The sequence below is a fragment of the Lepidochelys olivacea genome (assembly GCF_965140295.1).
Source record: "Lepidochelys olivacea isolate rLepOli2 genome assembly, chromosome: 1".
NCBI lineage: Eukaryota > Metazoa > Chordata > Testudines > Cheloniidae > Lepidochelys > Lepidochelys olivacea.
In genome coordinates this window covers 14,094,196-14,113,331 of record NC_140411.1, presented here as the reverse complement: position 1 = coordinate 14,113,331, position 19,136 = coordinate 14,094,196, and the positions used below count along the sequence as shown (strand labels likewise).

Genomic DNA, 19,136 nt, shown 5'->3' with positions numbered 1-19,136 from the left:
GGAGTGGAGATATTTCAGATACTTGTTCATCACTGAAGTGCAGCCACTTCTGGCACAGAAGACAGTACACAGCAGAGATTAACAGCATGGTGCATAATAGTGGGGACGGAGTGAGGGATTTGGGGCAAAGACGTTAGGGCAAACCTGCTTCTCTTGCACACACAAAAAAGATCTCCAGGTGATCTCCACACAGAATGGAAGTTTTTAAAGAACCTGGGGTCCCAAATGTTCTGTCACTGAAGTCAAAGGGAGTTTGAGCAGGCTTCCCACATCGTAAAGGAGGTTGCACAGGGGTCCATGAGGCCAAAGTTTGTCCCCTGCAGAATCTGTATTCTAAATTATCATTCAGAAGAAGGTTGGAGGCGGGGGAACTCAGCTTGGCTCTCAGATCCCAGTATGAGTTTGTGGCCTTTAGAGAAAAAAAAATCTGTTTGTACTCATGATCTAAGCCCGTTTCATCTGGAGTCTCTGAGACAGGTCAGAAGCATGGAGCCTCTCAATGCCATTGTTACCCCTTCAGAGTAGAGGTGCTACATTAAGATATTTCGGTGTCTGAGTGCCAGGGCCCTCTGCTGGACAGAATTAGAACCACTTAATTGCATGTCATAAGCCTTATACTGCTGTAGCTAATGGCGCTTCTCCTTCAGCTCCCGTGGTAAGAGGCCTGTGCTTTTGAAGCAGAAAGATCCGAATTCAATGCCCTCTGCTGCTGTGACGTTCTGCATGGCCATGAGACGGAAGAAAGGCTGACTATGAAGTTCCTAGGAAGCAACAGACTTATTTCAAGATTGACAAAATAGCCGAAACTGGATAATGGGGTCCCTTTTGTGCTCAATCTCTTCCATGGGGTCTGGGAGAGGAATGCCCTTTTGCACCTCGAAAGCCTTGGGGTTGATGGCTGCACAGGGAGAGGCTGGACAGAGTGTGGAGTTTAACGCTGAAAGCCTAGTTGGTTTAATTTTGAATTGCTTTAGCAGAGCAAGTGAAGGAGCTGGGTTTGTCCATACAGGACAACAGCTAAGGCCTGGTCCACGTTATCTGTTCTGACACAGTAGCAAGAACGCTGCTGCGGGCGTAGCTTATACCAATTCCCTGAGCGAAATCTGCTCTGTGGAAACAGGCCTTTTTGCCGATAAAAGTGCACCTACGCTGGGACTTGTGCTGGCCCAGCTCTGATGGTTGGGGGTGATTTTTCCCCCTTTCCTAACTGCCACTGCTGTGCTTCCGAAACGCTGACCTGAAGCCCAGGTTTCAGAGAAGGGCAGGTGATTTTGAAGGTCTGACTAAATGGATTTGAGTCCGATGCGAGCAAGAACCCCTAAGGGTGAAGCCCTGTTTTTCCCACAGACCAGAGAGCGCCACTCCCCTGCACGCGTGTGTGCACACACAGCCCTGCCACATGTATCAGCCCAGGTGGATGGAGCTAGGCTCAGTCCCCACTACTTGTGCATGCCTTGGCCTCTCTCCAGAGCCTGCAGCTATGGACTCCTGGCCTGGGCCCCATCCCTGTTTGCTAAGTACCTTTTCTCCCCTTTCCCTGATCTTTGTCAAACCCGCTTCTTTCATGGATCCCCTCTGGGTTGTCACTTCACCAGCGGGGTCTCCCATACGCCTCCTACCCAGCCATTGCCCTCTGGGTGGTTCTGTTGTGAGAGTGTAAGCTCCTGGGGGCAGCGACCAGGTTGATCTCTCTGTGGGTGGTGGAAACTGCCAGGAATATAGAAATAACCATTTCAGCTCCTTGGGCACAATCTGCACCCTGGGTTTGGAGGTGAACGGCTCCGCTTCCCACCACGGATTCCTGGACCCAACCATTTGCCTGGAAGGAATGCTACATTTGCTAGCAGACTTACACACAAACAGTGGCTGGAGGAAACTTATTGAAGAGAACCTGATTTGTTCAGGCATACTGGGGAAAGAAGACCCTGTGATATAACAGCAGAGTCTGCTTAAAACAATGGGTTCATGACTGTGGAGGGGATGTGTGTATTTCAGAAGCTCCTCGGTGACTAACAGCAAGCAGGGAATCATCTAGCCCTACACATCTCAGTATGAGAGTCTGCCCGTGTTCTCACACAATGTCTGCCCTCTGCCACACAGAACATCAGGCCTGCTTGGGATGGAGCTGAATGTCACCCCTTAGCGGCGGCAGCCTACAAAAGGGTACAAGCCTTAATATTATTGCACAAGAAGAAGTTTGGATTGCTACTAATGATTTTCTATGCACCATCATTTGCAGCAGCGAGTTGGGCGGTGTTCAAGTTTCGTGACTACACCGCTGTCTAAAACACACACGGTGCTTTTGAAGTCTTGTGGAAATCTGTCCAGTTCCAATACCGGGTCCTGCCACATTAGCGAGAGAGTTCGGCATACAGGGCAGGAGAGCTGCAGTACTGGACCCAGCAGTACCTTGGGTTTCTGTTCAGTAACCCAGCGGCCCAACTCTGAGGCACATCACCAACGGGCTGCACCTAAATCTCCAGCAAACCTTTTTCAGAAAGTGCCAGGCAATTGAATAAGCACAAAGGGCCCCAATTATCCATTATAACTAGTTCCTAGTGGTGCATGGCACAGACACTCAATGAGTTACTGATTAAAGGCTGGATGAGAATGGACCAGGGCCTAGTAGCCTTCCCCATGCTTTCTGAGGGGTTTTCTACCCTGCTGGCTTTTGCTGGTTAAAGTGTAACTAAAGGACAGTTCACACAGTGGATTTTTTTAAAAGGAGCAATCTTCACAGGAACCCTCTCTTAAAAGGTTTCATTTGCCTCTCATGAGCTGGAAGGAGAACATTTGTGGGGCACCAAACACAGAGGTGCACTCTGATTACATTGCACTTGTGTCGCCCCGTGGACGGGAGCATCCACTTTTTGTGGCAAAGCACTGAGATTAGGGGTATGCAAATACTGGCATGTAACAGAGTAATTGACATCTATGGGACTGTTCCCAGGAGTACAGGCCACATTTCAGAATAAGGGGTCCAGGATCAGGCCCTGGGTTAGTGACAGAGCCAGGACTAGGGAGCCAAGGAGTCCTGCCACCCCCAGACCACACTCCCTCTACTTGTGTTGAAGTCAGCACCACAACTACCATTGACTTTAATGGGAGCAGGTTTGAGCCACTCCGACGATTCATGGGTTTGGAGACAAGATTAAGCAGAATTATCTAAAACACTTAGAAGAACAACAACTGGGGGGGCCCGTGAACAGTGAAAACCTAACTCACTTTCCCACATACTTTCTATGCGAAAGAAACACTACCCAAGATGACAGGTTTCAGAGTAGCAGCCGTTTTAGTCTGTATCCATAGAAAGAAAAGGAGTACTTGTGGCACCTTAGAGACTAACCAATTTATTAGAGCATAAGCCTTCGTGAGCTACAGCTCCTACCCAAGGTTTGACACTGCCAGTGTAGAAGCAGTCACCTTCCCCCATGTCCACTAGGGGGCGCAACACAGTCAGGTTTGGAAAGAGTCCTGATGAAAAAGGTCTATTGTGTCTAGAACTAACTTTAATAGTGAAACCAACGTGCTGCAGAGAATGAAGATGTAATTGGTTTGTGTCCCTCTAGCAGGTTACTCTGGCCTCTTGCCCGGTTCCTGTTTTCCTTCTGGTCCAGCTCCATCCAGCAGCCCAACTTGCAGCATGCCGGGGCTCCAGGAATGACGGGCGTGAATTCTGCCTGCCTCGCCACCTCTCCACGCAATGTTGTGGGGGCCACAGCATGGCCCACTAGCTGGCTGGGTTAGCAACATAAGCGCAGCCCCAGGGCTGACCTCTTCTTAAAACAGAAGGGTGAGGCCAAAGTTTTGATTTATGTATCCTGTGGGCATTTTGGTACAGTGCCTAGCACAATGGGGCCCTGATCTCCGCTGTGGCCCCTTGGCACTAGTCTGCCAGCTCGGAGGCTTTTAATGCTGGGGAACAGGAGCAACGAGCAATTTCCATTCAGCTATCAGAAGCGGTGCCAGGCTGAGCAAATAAGACAGCTGCAAATTGGGCTCCGTTTGTGGGATCCTGGCCCAGCAGTGACCCTTTGCCACATAAACATCCTATGACCCTGTCACACCTCCTCTGCCATGGGAGGTGGTCAGGAGCTGAGGGAGCAGCATCTCTGCAGGGATCCCCACATTCCGGTGGCAATGGGGTTTGTACAAGCTCCCAGGTGGACACAGACCAGACCATGATTCTGCCCTCCTACCCCTTTGCAAGAGGCAGCTGTGATGGAGAAGGGTTTGCCACTCAGCCATACTGTTCTCCAGGTTCCTGACACCCCCTTTCCTTGCCCTGCCAGCATGGCTCCAATGGAGCTGCACTATCAGGCCACCCCTGGTCCCGGCTGCTCCCAGGACACCCCTTCCTGCGGAGAGGAGGGCAGGGGAGACATCCTGCCACTATTCCTTTTTCCAGGGGATCTGCATAGAGCTGCAGCAGGGGTGACATGTGGCCCACCCCTGCTCCATCACCTTCCTGCACTGCAGATCATGACCTTGAAGGGAACCCTTCACCGGATCCTGGGAGCAGGGGGATGGATTACACAAAAGATTCCCCAGTGACAGTGAATTCCATAACGTTATCAGGCCTTTTAAGTCACCAGAATGGGGAGGCTGTAGCAGGGGATGGAACCCAGGGTCTCTCCTTCTTCTTCCCTATCCCACTTCTAGTCATCTACCCTGGCCTCCTCTAGGTCCTTTAGCCATGTATGCAAGACCCTCTTCCTTTGTATCTCTCCCAACCTGGACGAGCCTTCCTCTGCCCCCCACCAGTTCATTGATGCTACCCTTTTCCAGTCTCAGCTCACAGCATTTCAGCCAGGGCGGCCCATGAGAACTTCCCTGTTCACTTCGAGGGGAAGTTCAAGCCCAGAGGGAACTTGCGTACCCACCAACCAACCAAAAAAGGAATAAAATAAAGTTTTATTCTAATGATTGCCGTCAATGGGCACTTGCTGAAGGCCTCCTTGTTAGGTGCCTTTGTATGGATTTAGGAGCCCAAATTCAGACACCTTTTTTCAAAACCTTGGCCATGATTTTTGTGTCTCTTAGCTACAGACATTGTTATTATTTGTCTTGTAGGAACACCTATGAGTGCCAGCCACCCCATTGTGCAAGGCGCTGTACAAACACAGAACAAAAAGACAGTCCCCCACCCCCAAAGAACTCACAGTCTAAGTCAATTATTGAGCTATTAGTATTAGTAATATTCATTTGCATTATGGTAATACCCAGCAGCAGCATTCCAGACTGGGAGGGGGGGTGGCGGGGGTGTATCATTATATAGCAAAAGCTAGTCCAGGCCCTGAAAAGCTGACTGTGTATGTATAAAAAAAGCCTTTTAAAAAGGCACAAACAGAGTTCATTGCTGATTAAAAGCGGGGGAGGAGAGGGGGACATCATGAAACTGTCAATGTCCCTGGTTCTTCCCTGCACTTGAAACCTTGGCAGAAAAACGTCATCAGCGTTTCCAAATCTGAAAAGTCGATTGCTTTCTCAGCTGCCTCTCCAGGCACTGAAATCAATAGAAGACAGGAACCTAAGACCTCAGGCCTTTTGATTGTTTTTATGTTTAGGGGAAATCCACCCCATGAAAACAAGCAAAAGGCCTTAAAATATGTAAATTCTTGCCCTGTCTTCCTGAAAGGCTCAGAGAGAAGTTAGAACAAAACAAAACCGACAAGGGGCTGGGTAGTAGATCTTTAAAAAGCGTTATATCTGTAGCCAAAGCAGATCCAAAAGATGTAACCTGTGAATACACTGGAAAATAAAAGGCAAACCGGGGACTCATCGTTACCGTATTTCCTCTCTCCTCATTTTCTTTTTCTGGTAAAATTACCCAAGCCATGTTCCCAGACTTTCCTTCAGAGACCACCCCCTCATTTCAAGAAACCACGCCTCTCAGGGAAAGTTTATTTGACTGCAAGAGAACAAAATAAAGGGAGGGCGACATTTAAGCCCCAAAATAATAATCGAAAAGAGAAGGGATGAGGACTTGCCTCTAGGTTGCAAGGCAAGTGGGCCGCTTTGGCGTCTGACCAAGAGATGCCTTCGGATTCCGTGCGGCGGGGAGATGTCGGTGTGGCGGCTGGGTGCAGGGGATGAAGTCGGATTGGAAAGGGGGCCACTTCCTTTCACCGAGCTGGAGCGGCCGCTGCCGCGGGGAAAGTGCCATTGAAGTTTGCCGCCGGCTTTCCCACCCCAAAACGTCGGGCTGCCTGGGAATCGCCTCGGAACCGGGGGAAAGGGATCAAGCCGCGATCCGGGGCTTTGGGGAAGGGCGCGTTTGCAACCTCCCCCCCCCCCCCCGGGGACTTGCCGTGGGAAGTGGAAGTTGCCTCCGAGTTTGCAGCGCCGCGGGGACCCTGGATGGCGGAGGGCGGCGTGCGGGGGCCGGACTGCTCGCCGGAGCGGGCTTAGGGCTGGAGCAGAGGGGAGGAGAGGAAGGGGGGCGGCCGAGAGAGAAGGGGGTGGGGGGGGGGTGGGCTGAGCGCGGCGTGTATATACAATGGCGGAGGGGGAGGCCGAGGGGACAGCTCCCCTCTGCCGGAGCGTCTCCTTCAAGCGGCTGGAGCGGTGGCTGGAGGCAGCGGCCGAGGGGGAAGGAGCCCGGCCGCCGGCTTGCCAGTGTCAGCCCCCCGGCGCCAGGGCGCAGCAGCCGCCGCCGCAGGAGCGGGACTCGCCGCAGCGCCGCCGGCGATCGCCCTCCAGAGCCGCCTCCAGCGGCCTCTCCCGGAAAGTTTCCAAGCTCGCGGCCGCCGCCGCCGCCGCCTGCCCCTCCCCGGAGCTCCGGGGCAGAGCCCTGCGGAGCCTGTCCCCGTCCGTCCGCCAGCTCTCGCAGCGCTTCGACGCCGCCGCCGGGGCCGCTCCCCCGCCCGCCCCCCGCAGCTCCCAGAGCGAGGAGGAGCCGGACGAGGACGGGGCCACCTGCTGCCCGCCCCAGCCGGGGAAGAGGGAGGCTCGGCCGCCGCCCGATGAGGAGGGTGGGGGGCCGCAGCGCAGCCAGGGGCTGAGCGAGCCCCCCAAGGCCGGGGAGGCCGGACTGGAGCCGGGGGGGCTCTGGCCCAGCGTCACCGCGATGCGCAAACTCTTCGGGGAGAGCTTTCGGCGGCCGCCCCCCGGCCGGGCCCCGGAGGAGGAAGGTGGGGCCCGCTCCCCGCACGGCGGGGCCGGCAGCTCGGCCGCCGCGGGGACGGGGCTCGGGGCGCCCCGGCCGGGCACGGACAGCCCCCCGCTTCCCGGCAGCGGCCCCGCTCCGGCCAGGAGGGAGGAGGAGCGGCCCCGCGCCGGCCCCAAGCCGCCGCCTCCCCCGCCACCGCCCCGCAGCTGCGTGCCCTACCCCGGCCTGCTGCGAGCGCACCCGCTGCCCTGCGCTCCGGCCGGTGGGGAGGCCCGGCGGCAGCCGCAGCACCAGCCGGCTTGGGATAGTTTACATTCCTGGCATAGTTCTTCCAGACCACAGGCTGCCCCCCCGCCCTCCACCGCCTCCTCTGCTGCCTGCAGCCCCCTCCCAGAAGGGAGCTCCCGCTGCCAGGACTTGCTGCCCGCTCACGGCTTGCCCTTCCCTGGCAGCGCCAACAGCAAGCATGGCCCCTCCGGGGGCAGGCCCAGGTCCCTGGAGCGGTCCTCGGGGAGCGAGGAGGAAGGGAACCAGCTGGTGACCCCCAGGAAACGCTCCGTCCGGAAGAAAAAGAAAGACCTGGGCCTTTGGGACCATGAGTCCGACAGCGACGGGCTAGCGGGAATGGAGGCCGGGCCAGGGCGGCCCCCGTGGACTCATGAGGTCCTGGCACACCTGCCTCTTCCTGCGAACGATGAAGCCAAGCCGCCCTCGGTGGCAAAGAGGCTGGCAGCGGCAGATTGCAACAGTGGGAACACCTTTGCCGCCCTGCTGGGGGAAGCCAAGGCAGCGGGCAGCGTCGAAGGGCACCGGCAGTTCGTGAGGGGCATGTCAGAAGGCGTATCTGCTGCTCACTTCCCGCTGGCTGCAGCGCCACCCATACCCCTGGTCTCCCGCGTCTCCAAAGTGAACATCCCGCCTTTCGGGCCGAGCCCGTGCGGGTCGAGAAGCAGCAGCAGGTACTCGAGCACCGAGACCCTGAAGGAAGAGGACCACTTTGGGCCCTGCTGGCCCAGCCAAAGCCGGAGCTTCCAGGGGGCCCTTGGCATGTACAGATCCCCCAGCTTCGGCCACAGCGACAGCCTCTCCAGGCTGCAGCAGCAGGTCCGGGTGCGTCCTAAACTGCCCATGGGCATCGGCAAAGTGAAACAGGACCCTTCCAGTGAGATTCTGCTCCACTGTGGACCTGAGGCCGAACAAGCCAAGGACAGGAAGTCCATGTCCAATCCTGACATAGCCACTGAGACGCTGACTCTCCTCAGCTTCCTAAAATCGGATCTCTCCGAGCTGAAGGTGAGGAAGAAAGGTGGCGGGGTCAGTGACCAAGAGGAAAGGGCCTTCAGCAGTGGCAGGAATGAGAACTACCAGAGCCCACCTGGGCACCAGCTGGGAGGCAGAGGCCGAAGCGTGGCACAAACCCCGAATCGGTGGGCGCTAGGTGGCCGCCCAACTCTCAAAGACCTCACCGCGACCTTACGCCGGGCCAAGTCCTTCACCTATTCTGACAAACCGACGCCACGCAGGCTCCTCCTCCAGAGCTCCAGGAAGCAAAGCTCCTCAGAGCTTCTCCTGGCCAGCAGCAGTAGTGACCATGACAGCGTGGTTTCCGATGGTGATGCTGGCCAGAGAGGGGATGTCGATGGGCTCCCGGTCGTCATCCAGGATCAGTATATTCAGGAAGCACGGCAAGTCTTTGAGAAGATAAGTCGGATCGGCTCCCAGCACGACTACGTCTTTGTGTCAGATCAGAAAGACAGCGCAGGTGTGAAGTGTGGCGAGGAGTTTACAGAGAACCAGAAGGCAGCCAATGTGGCCCTTCTGGGGAGCAAAGAGCATGAGCAGTGTCTGAAGAAAGCAGAGTCTGAAGAAAACCTCTACTGTGAGAAGTCCATGGAGGAGCTCTCGGGTCATGAGTCTAGCATGACCGATGAAGGCATCGTGACGGAGCCTGAGGTGGGTCCCACCAACGCTGCTTATGGGGAACTCTGTGAGACTGGCGCGGCTTGGACACCGGCCAACACCAGCCTAGGGGAGGGCGACACTGATCGAGTGAACAGTAAAGAGATTCTTCTTCCTGGGCTCACAGCGAGAATGAACCACGAGGGTGCTGCTGTTGTTGATGATGCCCTTCCTGGTAAAGCCATGGCCCAAGGGTCCTTAGAGGCACCTTCCACTCCAAGCACCCTGCGGCGCCGAAGGAAGTTTCCCTCTGTTGGCAACAACTGGTCCGATTCCAGCAACGGGGAATCCAATGGCGAAGCCTACAGATCCCTAAGTGACCCCATGCCCCACAGGAGGTGTTCGATCACAGAAGAGACTGAGAACTTCTCAGTGGACAGTAATCTCCTAGGGTCCCTGAATTCCAAGGCCGGTGTCCCAGAGTCTTTGGCCATGGCTCTGTCCGAGTGCACCGGCAGCGCTGCCAGCGACCTGTCAGTCTGTAGCGATGGAGTCAAGGATTACAGCACGGTGATCCAGAACATTGTTAGCCAGCCTGGTGCCATGGACAAGGTGATCGACGAGAGGGGAAATGGTAAGACAGTCAAGAAGAAATCGTTCAGTGACCCCAGCCGTCGCAGTGAGTTGGCCAGCGCAGGCTTTGAGGGCCCCAGTGAGCCAATCAGTGAGATGGACCAGACCATTCCGCCTTCCAGCAGCGAACCCATCCTCTCCGAGCAAAGGGACGAGGTGGGAGAGCTGGAGCAGCTGGGCCAGGAGGTTGAGAAGCTGCGCTCTCAGTCTGAGCACATCCTACCTGCAAAAGTAGGAGGCCACAATGCAGGAGAGGCAGCTCAAAGCTATAGCTTTGACCCCAAGCTGGCGGAAGTCCTGTCCCCCAGGATCATCAGGCGCAGTTCCAAGAAGCGCACCAACCGGGTGACTCACCAGGAGAATCACGAGACTGCATCCTCTGCCACAACTCCTGCTAGTACCCTGGGTAGGTCCAGGCCTGCATCCAAGCATGTCCGGCACGCCAGCGAGCCTGCTGCCTTCCTCCCCATCTCAGCACCTGAGCCTCATGGGTCGCTCAGTCAAAACGTCCATGTAACGGTGCCAGAATCTTCACCTCTCCCCATCAAATCCTACCCTGTCCTCCAAGCTCCATCCTTGGAGGATGTCACCAAGCAATACATGTTGACTCTTAACTCAGGGGACTTGTCTTCTGGTAGCACTGTGGATATGCCCAGGTCTTCGCCTGCTACACCGACTATTTCAGAGCCCAAGCTGCTGAGATGTCCAAAGCAGCAGGAGGAACACAGCCCTAGCAGCACCAAGAGCAAGCCTCAAGTGGTAAGTGCTCCTGGTTTTAAGATGCTCTAGCCTAGGACCTGATCCAAAACCCAGTGAAGAAAATGGGGGTTTATTCATTGTCTTCAGTGAACTTTGGATCTGGCTCTTGGGGGGCCAAATTCGCCTTTCATTAACACTGTTGTAAATCTGGAGGAACTCCATTGACTTCAATGAAGTTACTCCAGACAAATGAGATCAGAATCCGGCCCTTAACTTAATTCACTGCCATCCAAGCCCTTCCACAGGGCAAGCTCCCATTGATGTGAATGTCTGAATTCAGACTCAGTAATATTGTGTAAAAGACACAGGTTCTGGACCTATTTTAGTGGATGACTGTTTTCTTGCTTTCAAATTCAGTCCTACTGTTTTGTCTCTCTGGGATGCTACATAAGGCCTCCGTAAATTGTTGTTCTCTTGGCTGGCGGTGGTTTTTTTTTTTTTTTGCCTTGAATGTTGAACAAAAGTTGCCTTTTTCTAGTCTATAGGGAACTTACATAGCTTTTTCCTTTCATTGTCATCCCTGGTATTCTGCCCATTGTACTGTAGCTCAAGAACACACCCATTGTTTTAAATATATACAGAAATTCCTACCTATGGGAATCCTGTTTAACTGGAATAAATGCAGCTATTCCCCCCCTACAGCTGAGATTCTGTTTGCCAGTTGTTGATCGTTTGTGACATTGCTAAGGGCTTCAGAAATAAACCAGACTTTTTTTTTTTAAGTATCAAAATCAGGGAAAACTAAAAAAAAACAAAAAAAAGTTTGTTGCATATTAATGATAACCAAGGTCAGCATCCTGTTCCCATAGTAATTAAGGAGGATTTTGCCTTTGGCATTAGTGAAAATAGAATCAGGGCCCAATGTTACTACCAGACTGCAAATTGGTATTCAGGGAAGTTGATTTCTAGCTACAAACCACATCCCTATATTCTGGTCTTTTTGTTCCCTTCCTGGTTGAAATCTCTGTCGGGGTGGAATTATATGTGAAATACCCATTGCTCCGATCTGTTTGATTGAAATATTGAGTAGATTAAGATGTCTCTGATGTGCTGGAGAATTACATTGAGTGCAGAATAATTTTTCCAGTTGGCATAGGAGAATTTGGAGAAGACTGCCAATCTATCTTGAATCATGTGGCTTTCTGATGGGAGCAAGGGGCTGAGAAGAAATCTCAATAGCAGTGTCTTCTGAAAGGTGCTTTGAAACAGTTCAATAGTATTAAAACAGAATCCGCATTGTGGGCGAGATTTGCAGTCGACTTGATCTAAAGTTCCCTTGAAGTAGCATAGGCGAGTTTTTTGTTTCTTCTTTCACCCCTGTAATCGGAAACGATCATTGTGGCTGGTGCTGCGGTCTGACTGGTGTCACTTTTTACCTAGTAAAATCTCTTCTTTTGGGGAGGGGAGCAGGGGTGTGTGTGTGCTTTTGCATGTTTTGTTTACGAGAGCTGAATGCCATGTTCACCAGAGCATAAACTATCTACTAAATTGGCAACAACTGTCCTCTTGCTCCATTGTATTTGCCCCTAGTTATGTGCTTTTCTTTTGAACTTTTCTTTCAGTGGTTTTCTTGCAAAGGCGTTTGGGTTTTATTTGTGTAATGTGCTACTAGAATTGTGAGAGCCTGGCCATGCCTTACTGATTTATGGGATCTTTACTCATCAGTGTGGAGTGACTGCTACTGATGTAATGCTTTCACTTTTACCTTTGGCGTCTTCCCTCCGCCAATCCCCCCATTTGTTTGCTTTTCTCTACCTGTTGTCTCTCATCAAATGCTTCGGTTGCAGGCCCTGTGGGGCAGAGACTGCCTTTGTAAAGAGGCTGTGATCCCTTGATTGGGGCCTCCTTAAATAACAGTCCAGTGGAAGGGCTACACAATCCGGCCTTGTGATGACTGTCTCAGTCTGAAACAATGGGCAGGCTGGAAATCCCACCTCCTGTGTCTAATGGGCTATTCATTTGCCCATGCTGTCAGTAGTTGAACAGCTCCTCGTTGCTAACCGTGGGCTGGCTCTGTGGCTGGTGGAAATGGGCGTGAATCTATCCCTATCGAGATGTTCATAACTGAGGAGGGGGGAAGGGAACAGTCTTGTCACGTCGGAAAGCTTTTGGAGGAGAAGAGTTTACCACTGTTCTGGTGTGTGATTTATGGATGCTGGTGGATTGCCTAGTCCCACATTGAAAAATTAGCAGCAGCCAAGCAAGAAGTGACCGGCAGCCAAGCTGCTGGACTGGGACAGATAGTTGTCTGTAACCCTGAAAGGTCATTGCTAGGGAATGAGTTTCTCCTTGATACAGTGAGGAGCGGACACTTCTCTCTGTCCGAGTCACCTGACTGGGAAGATCCAAGGAGTCTTAAGTCTTGTCAGATGTTTCGGTTTTGTTTGATCTTGGCAAGTGCGGCGTGGTTTGTTCTGTTTCTTTGGCAATGGATGGAAAGGAGCAGGGCTGGTATCTGCACTAACTGGAGCAGTCTGTTTTTCTGAAAGAGACTGAGGGAGCTGGCACTCCCTTGATTAGTGTCTCATTGAATGAAGTGTGTGTGCACAGGTGCGCATAGAAGAGAGAAGGATGGATGGGTGACTAGAGAGGATTCTTACTGGATATTAATTTTTACTTGAGTTGGGCTCAAATCAAAACCCCAGATCCAAACAACCCTCAACTTCAGGCAAATCCAGACCCAGATCTGGACTTTTTCTGTGACCCACCTTGCAATAATGGGCCAAACCAAATCACCCCAGCTCCAAACACCCTTGTGCCTTAGAAAAATTTGGATCTTGATAAAGATCCAGATTTGCATCTGGCCCTACAATGAGTCTGGACCAAAACAGCCCTGATCTTTGTATCTTGGGCCTTCCTCTGAGTTTTACCAACAGCTGTGTTCAGTCATTTTGAGTTTTGTTTTAGGGACAAGTTTGCCTTGAGCTGAATCAGAAGGAACTCTCCATCCTTCCCCACTCCTCCCAGCTGCGTTCTCCTTTACCCTGTGTGTTCTTCTGTATTAAACTCTTGCCACTTTTCTTTGCCAGGACTCATTCCAAATTATATATATGTTGGTCTGATTCCTAGAGATTGTTTATGATAAAGGACCTGCAAGGGGGAGTAGCCCAGGCAGCTACAAACAACGGTCTGAAACAAATGATCTTATCTCCAAGTACTGTCTGGAGATTTCAGATTGGAGAGGTTTGTTTTGGGATTGAACCTCGAGGTTGAGCTTGAATAGAAAAGGATTCCTTCACTCTCTCCTGGAGACGTCACATTTGACAGTATCCATACCTAGTTATTACCAGCTGGATCCTGCTAGGTGCTGAGTACCTACGGTGCCCTGTGAAGTCAGTGGGAGTTAAGGGCACCATGCCCAGCAATGCAATCCTCTTTTTTCATAATATTATCCAGAGATCAGGACAAAAACCCTGTTCCAGCTGTTTGTGCTGGATGTCCCAGCTGCTTATAATAAATTCTAAGATGGGTCATTTACGGGTGTCTTTATAAGGAGCCGTAGTGACTTTAGAGACGAGTAAAGGAGCCACAAGGAGTGAATTCGGGCCAAGGTCCACAAGGTATTTAGACTCCTAACTTCCTTGGAACCTAAATACCTTTGTGGATCTGGGCCATAGTCTCCAACCCTTTGAATGGCTAACAATTATAGTACTTATTTTCTAAGCACTGGACAGTCTTTGAGCCCAGTCCATTGTTCCTTGGGTCCCCAGGCCTGCGACTGACCTCAGTATGCAGGATTGGGCCCTGAGACTAATTAAGCCTCACAACACTGCTGTGAGGTTGGCAGGGGGAGTTTTATTATCCCCATTTTATAGATGGGAAAACTGAGATTTGTTCAAGGCCGTAGAGGGAGTCCAATGCCAGCACCCAATTGAGAGCGCAAGGATTCCTAGTGCCCCGGTCTGTGCTCCAGCCAGTGGAGTCTCATCTTCTGTCTCCCATCTCCCCGACCAGTGGTGGTGCTTTTCCAGCAATTGTTGCTTTTAACTTCACCCCTCCTGGGCCCTGTTGCCCGATTGCTTGTGTGCTATGCCCAGGGTCAAAGCACCCCGGCAATGAGAGCAATTTGCGTCAGATCTGCAGTGTGGCTCTGCTGCCGTCTCTTGCCCCAAACTCAGTGCGGTGCTCAGACAGGCTCTGCGCCTATCTGGCAAAGTGGGTGCAGTCAGGAGGGAAGTAGAGTGGAGCCAAGGGGCTGCTTTAAGGCTACATGAAACAGTCAGGGGCTGCTTTAAGGGCTCTCCATGCCCCCTCCCATGTCATCTGCGGGACAGTGGTGTGGGGGAACTTGGTGTTCTCTATAGTGATGCTGGACATGAGAAGAGGTGGTGAAAGGGTGAGCTGGGCCTTTAAGGGGATCAAGTCCCTGCTCTGGCCTGGGCCTAGAAATAAAAGGCAGGTCCTTTTTCCTAGTAGGTAGGAGATTTGGTATCTGAGCGACATTCTGGGGCCAGTGTGCCAAGAGGGAGCTAGGAATGGGCCACACGAGGGGCTCAGTAAAAAGGGTTCAGGAGTCAGGCCAAAGTCAGAACGTGGCCAGGAGAAAAGTGAAGCAGAGTGGGGGTTTATGGTGTAGGTTCCCTGGGCCAGAGATTGGGGTAGAGGGCGAGCTTGGCTCTCCCTATCGTGCCACCAGTAGGAAGTGGAAAACCCCACAAGCCAGGGTAGGAAGCTGTGGCCTTGGGAGGCCAGTGTCTATGATGTCGGTGAGACCGATACTGGAACACTGTGGACAGTTCTGGGGTGCACATCGTGAAAAGGATGTTGGAAAATTTGGAAAGGGTGCTGCAAAGAGCCCTGGGAGTCATGCCAAGGCTGGAAAAAATGCCTCGCAGTGAGAGACATATGAATCTTAAAAAGAAGATGGAGAGGTGGCTTGTTTAGTGTATCAGCACCTTCATGGGGAGAAAATACCAGCTAGCAAAGGGCTCTTCAGTCTAGCGGAGAAAGGCTGATCAAGAACCAATGGCTAGAAGCTGAAGCCAGACAAATTCAGGGCAGTAATAAAGTGCAAATTTTTGAACAGTGAGGACAGTTAAACAGAACAAGAACTAGAACAAACTACCAAGGGAAGTGGTGGATTTGCCATCTTGTGATGTCTTCAGATTGAGCGGGGGCTGTCTTTCTGGAAGGTCTGCTTTAGTCAAACACAAGTTATTGGGCTCAGCGCAGGGCCGACTGGGGATAATTCTACGGCCTGGGATACCTGCGACCTGGGATATATACAGGAGGTCAGACCAGATGATCTAATGGTCACTTGTGGCTTTAGAAATCTGAGTGCTGTCACATCTGAGCGATAGGGTTGCCAGTTCTGGTTGGATGTATTCCTGGAGGTTTCATCACATGACTTAATGACAGGTTTCAGAGTAGCAGCCGTGTTAGTCTGTATTCGCAAAAAGAAAAGGAGGACTTGTGGCACCTTAGAGACTAACCAATTTATTTGAGCATGAGCTCACTTCATCGGATGCATACCCTGGAAACTGCAGAAGACATTATATACACAGAGACCATGAAACAATACCTCCTCCCACCCCACTCTCCTGCTGGTAATAGCTTATCTAAAGTGATCATCAAGTTGGGCCATTTCCTGCACAAATCCAGGTTTTCTCACCCTCCGCCCCCCCCCCCCCCAACTCACTCTCCTGCTGGTAATAGCCCATCCAAAGTGACCACTCTCTTTAAAATGTGTATGATAATCAAGGTGGGCCATTTCCAGCACAAATCCAGGTTTTCTCACCCCGCCCCACCCCCCTCCAAAAACCACACACACAAACTCACTCTCCTGCTGGTAATAGCTTATCCAAAGCGACCACTCTCCCTACAATGTGCATGATAATCAAGGTGGGCCATTTCCAGCACAAATACAGGTTTTATCACACCCCCCCCCCACACACACACAGACTCACTCTCCTGCTGGCAATAGCTCATCCAAACTGACCACTCTCCTTACAATGTGCATGAAAATAACAGAACGCCACTAGCCATCACCTTCAGCCCCCAACTAAAACCCCTCCAACGCATTATTAAGGATCTACAACCTATCCTGAAGGATGACCCAACACTCTCACAAATCCTGGGAGACAGGCCAGTCCTTGCCTACAGACAGCCCCCCAACCTGAAGCAAATACTCACCAGCAACCACATACCACACAACAGAACCACTAACCCAGGAACCTATCCTTGCAACAAAGCCCGTTGCCAACTGTGCCCACATATCTATTCAGGGGACACCATCAAAGGGCCTAATAACATCAGCCACACTATCAGAGGCTCGTTCACCTGCACATCCACCAATGTGATATATGCCATCATGTGCCAGCAATGCCCCTCTGCCATGTACATTGGTCAAACTGGACAGTCTCTACGTAAAAGAATAAATGGAGACTGGGAGTAGCTAAATCATTATGCAAGGTAGCCTATATCCCCTTGTTTTTTTCTACCCCCCCCCCCCCCGACGTTCTGGTTAAACTTGGATTTATGCTGGAAATGGCCCACCTTGATTATCATGCACATTGTAAGGCGAGTGGTCAGTTTGGATGAGCTATTGCCAGCAGGAGAGTGAGTTTGTGTGTTGGGGGGGGGGGTGAGAAAACCTGGATTTGTGCTGGAAATGGCCCACCTTGATTATCATACACATTTTAAAGAGAGTGGTCACTTTGGATGGGCTATTACCAGCAGGAGAGTGAGTTTGGGGGGGGGGGGGCGGAGGGTGAGAAAACCTGGATTTGTGCTGGAAATGGCCCAACTTGATGATCACTTTAGATAAGCTATTACCAGCAGGAGAGTGGGGTGGGAGGAGGTATTGTTTCATGGTCTCTGTGTATATAATGTCTTCTGCAGTTTCCAGGGTATGCATCCGATGAAGTGAGCTGTAGCTCACGAAAGCTCATGCTCAAATAAATTGGTTAGTCTCTAAGGTGCCACAAGTCCTCCTTTTCTTTTCACATGACATAATGTCAATCTTTCATTCCTGGAGACTCCGGGACAATCCTGGAGGGTTGGCAACCATACAAAGGGAGAAGCAGACAGACCCTCAGCAAAGCAACCGTGTAATCAAGACCCCAGTTTACTCCACTATAACCTGCTGACGTTAGTGACACACACCCACCACATTTGTGTTGTGGTTTTTCCCTCCTCTCAGCCTCTCAGCACTGCTGGGAGAGCGTGAGCTGGGGTGAAATCCTGGCCTTGAAATCCTGGATTGACCCCTTGATTCTTGTCCTCCTTGGGCCTCCTCAGCAGAAGGGTTTGTTAAGAGCCGGCCACCCAGCCCTTTTGACAGTGGGGCAGCAGGAGAGTCGCGGAGCCTTGACAACCAGTAAGGACCCATGTGATGAGAAGAACCCAGACCGAGTTTGCAGAGCAGGCCGTTGTCTGGATCCCCGGGGAGTCGGGGTGACAGTCGAGAAAGACAAGTCCCAGCTCAGACTCTGATGGGGTGGCAGCTTAGGGGTTATTGCAGGTTTGGGAGCTTACACCTTGGGAAGCTGTGGTGCAAGTTCAATGAACCGCTGTGGGGTTAGCACGGTAGCTGCCCCGATGCAAAAACCCCTACGGCGGACAAGCCCTGCATTCAGTATGATCTCCCAGGGCTCTATATTTGGTGGGGTTTTTTTGAATGAAGTTTTCCCGTGATGTGTTTCAATAGACGGATTTCCTGAATTGCTTGTTGCATCACTTCTAATGCTGCTGCTTGCCAGTCCTGTGATTGCTGCCTGCAGGATGCGTCTGTGCCCTGACATGCTTAAGGAGCTCGATGGCAGCTGTCAGATCAGGGAGGGAGCTATCAGTCACGACCACTCACAGATCCAGAGGTTTGGAAGTTTTCCTGGCATTGGGGGGAAGCAATTAATTATTCAGGTGCAACTTGGAATGAGAAGCTAAAGGGGAACTGCAAAGATAGATAAGGAGTTGGTGAAAAGAAAAGGAGGACTTGTGGCACCTTAGAGACTAACCAATTTATTAGAGCATCAGCTTTCGTGAGCTAGAGCTCACTTCATTGGATGCTGGTGTTTACACTACTTGAGCAATGAGTGCGGAATGCCCTGGCTGGGCTAAAGCAGGCAGAATGAAACACACCCACCAGGTTAAGAGGAGCATTCTGCACAACTAATCAAGAACTCCCCTCGAGTGTTTTTCTTTAGGATCCCCCAGCTGGGAAGATAGGTATGATGATCCAGATCTTCAAAGATATTTAGGTGCCTAACTCCCGCTGAAGGATCTGAGCCCATGTTACTAGAATGGGAGCAATTATGCAGCCACCCCGTCTAGTGGGTAGTCCATATAGGAGATAATGGCCTACTACAGCTAGCTCATGGAGTTACTCCTTTAGTTCATGTGGGAGGGGATCCGTGCTATGGCACTGAAGGTCTTATGTTCAGACAGTGGTGATGGCTGGTGTGCATGACTGGTGTGACCCAGGTGTTTCTGGATGTCTGAGCAAACTCAGACTCAGCTGAGCGTTTGTCCAGTTGTCCACCGAGTGCTTCCTAGACCCTACCTAAGGGATCGGGCAGTGGATAGCTACAGTGGTGAAAGGAGTCAGACAGTGGGGACTGTGTGTAATGGGACAGGGATTTGGCCTAGGGGAGGGCCAGATGTCGTGGTGTGCTGGGAGCAGGTCAAAGGAAGGCATTGAAGAGTGTGCGTGTGAAGGGGGAGGGGCTTTTTCATTTTTGCAGGAAAATTGGTTCACGCTAGAATCAGCAAGAGAAAATTGACATTTGTCTAAACA

At 51.9% G+C, this 19,136-nt stretch overlaps 1 protein-coding gene across 1 annotated transcript in view; it reads left to right on the top strand.

The window, feature by feature from the left end:
- Nucleotides 1-6,499: 6,499 nt before the first annotated feature.
- The window catches only part of ARHGEF17 (Rho guanine nucleotide exchange factor 17), a gene marked incomplete at its 5' end in the record, with an annotated part of 237,680 nt that continues 225,043 nt past the window's right edge, over nt 6,500-19,136 (top strand). The window contains one exon of the mRNA XM_084617490.1: nt 6,500-10,402. Coding sequence (XP_084473616.1) covers nt 6,500-10,402 — 3,903 coding nt within the window. The remainder of the gene's footprint in view (nt 10,403-19,136) is intronic.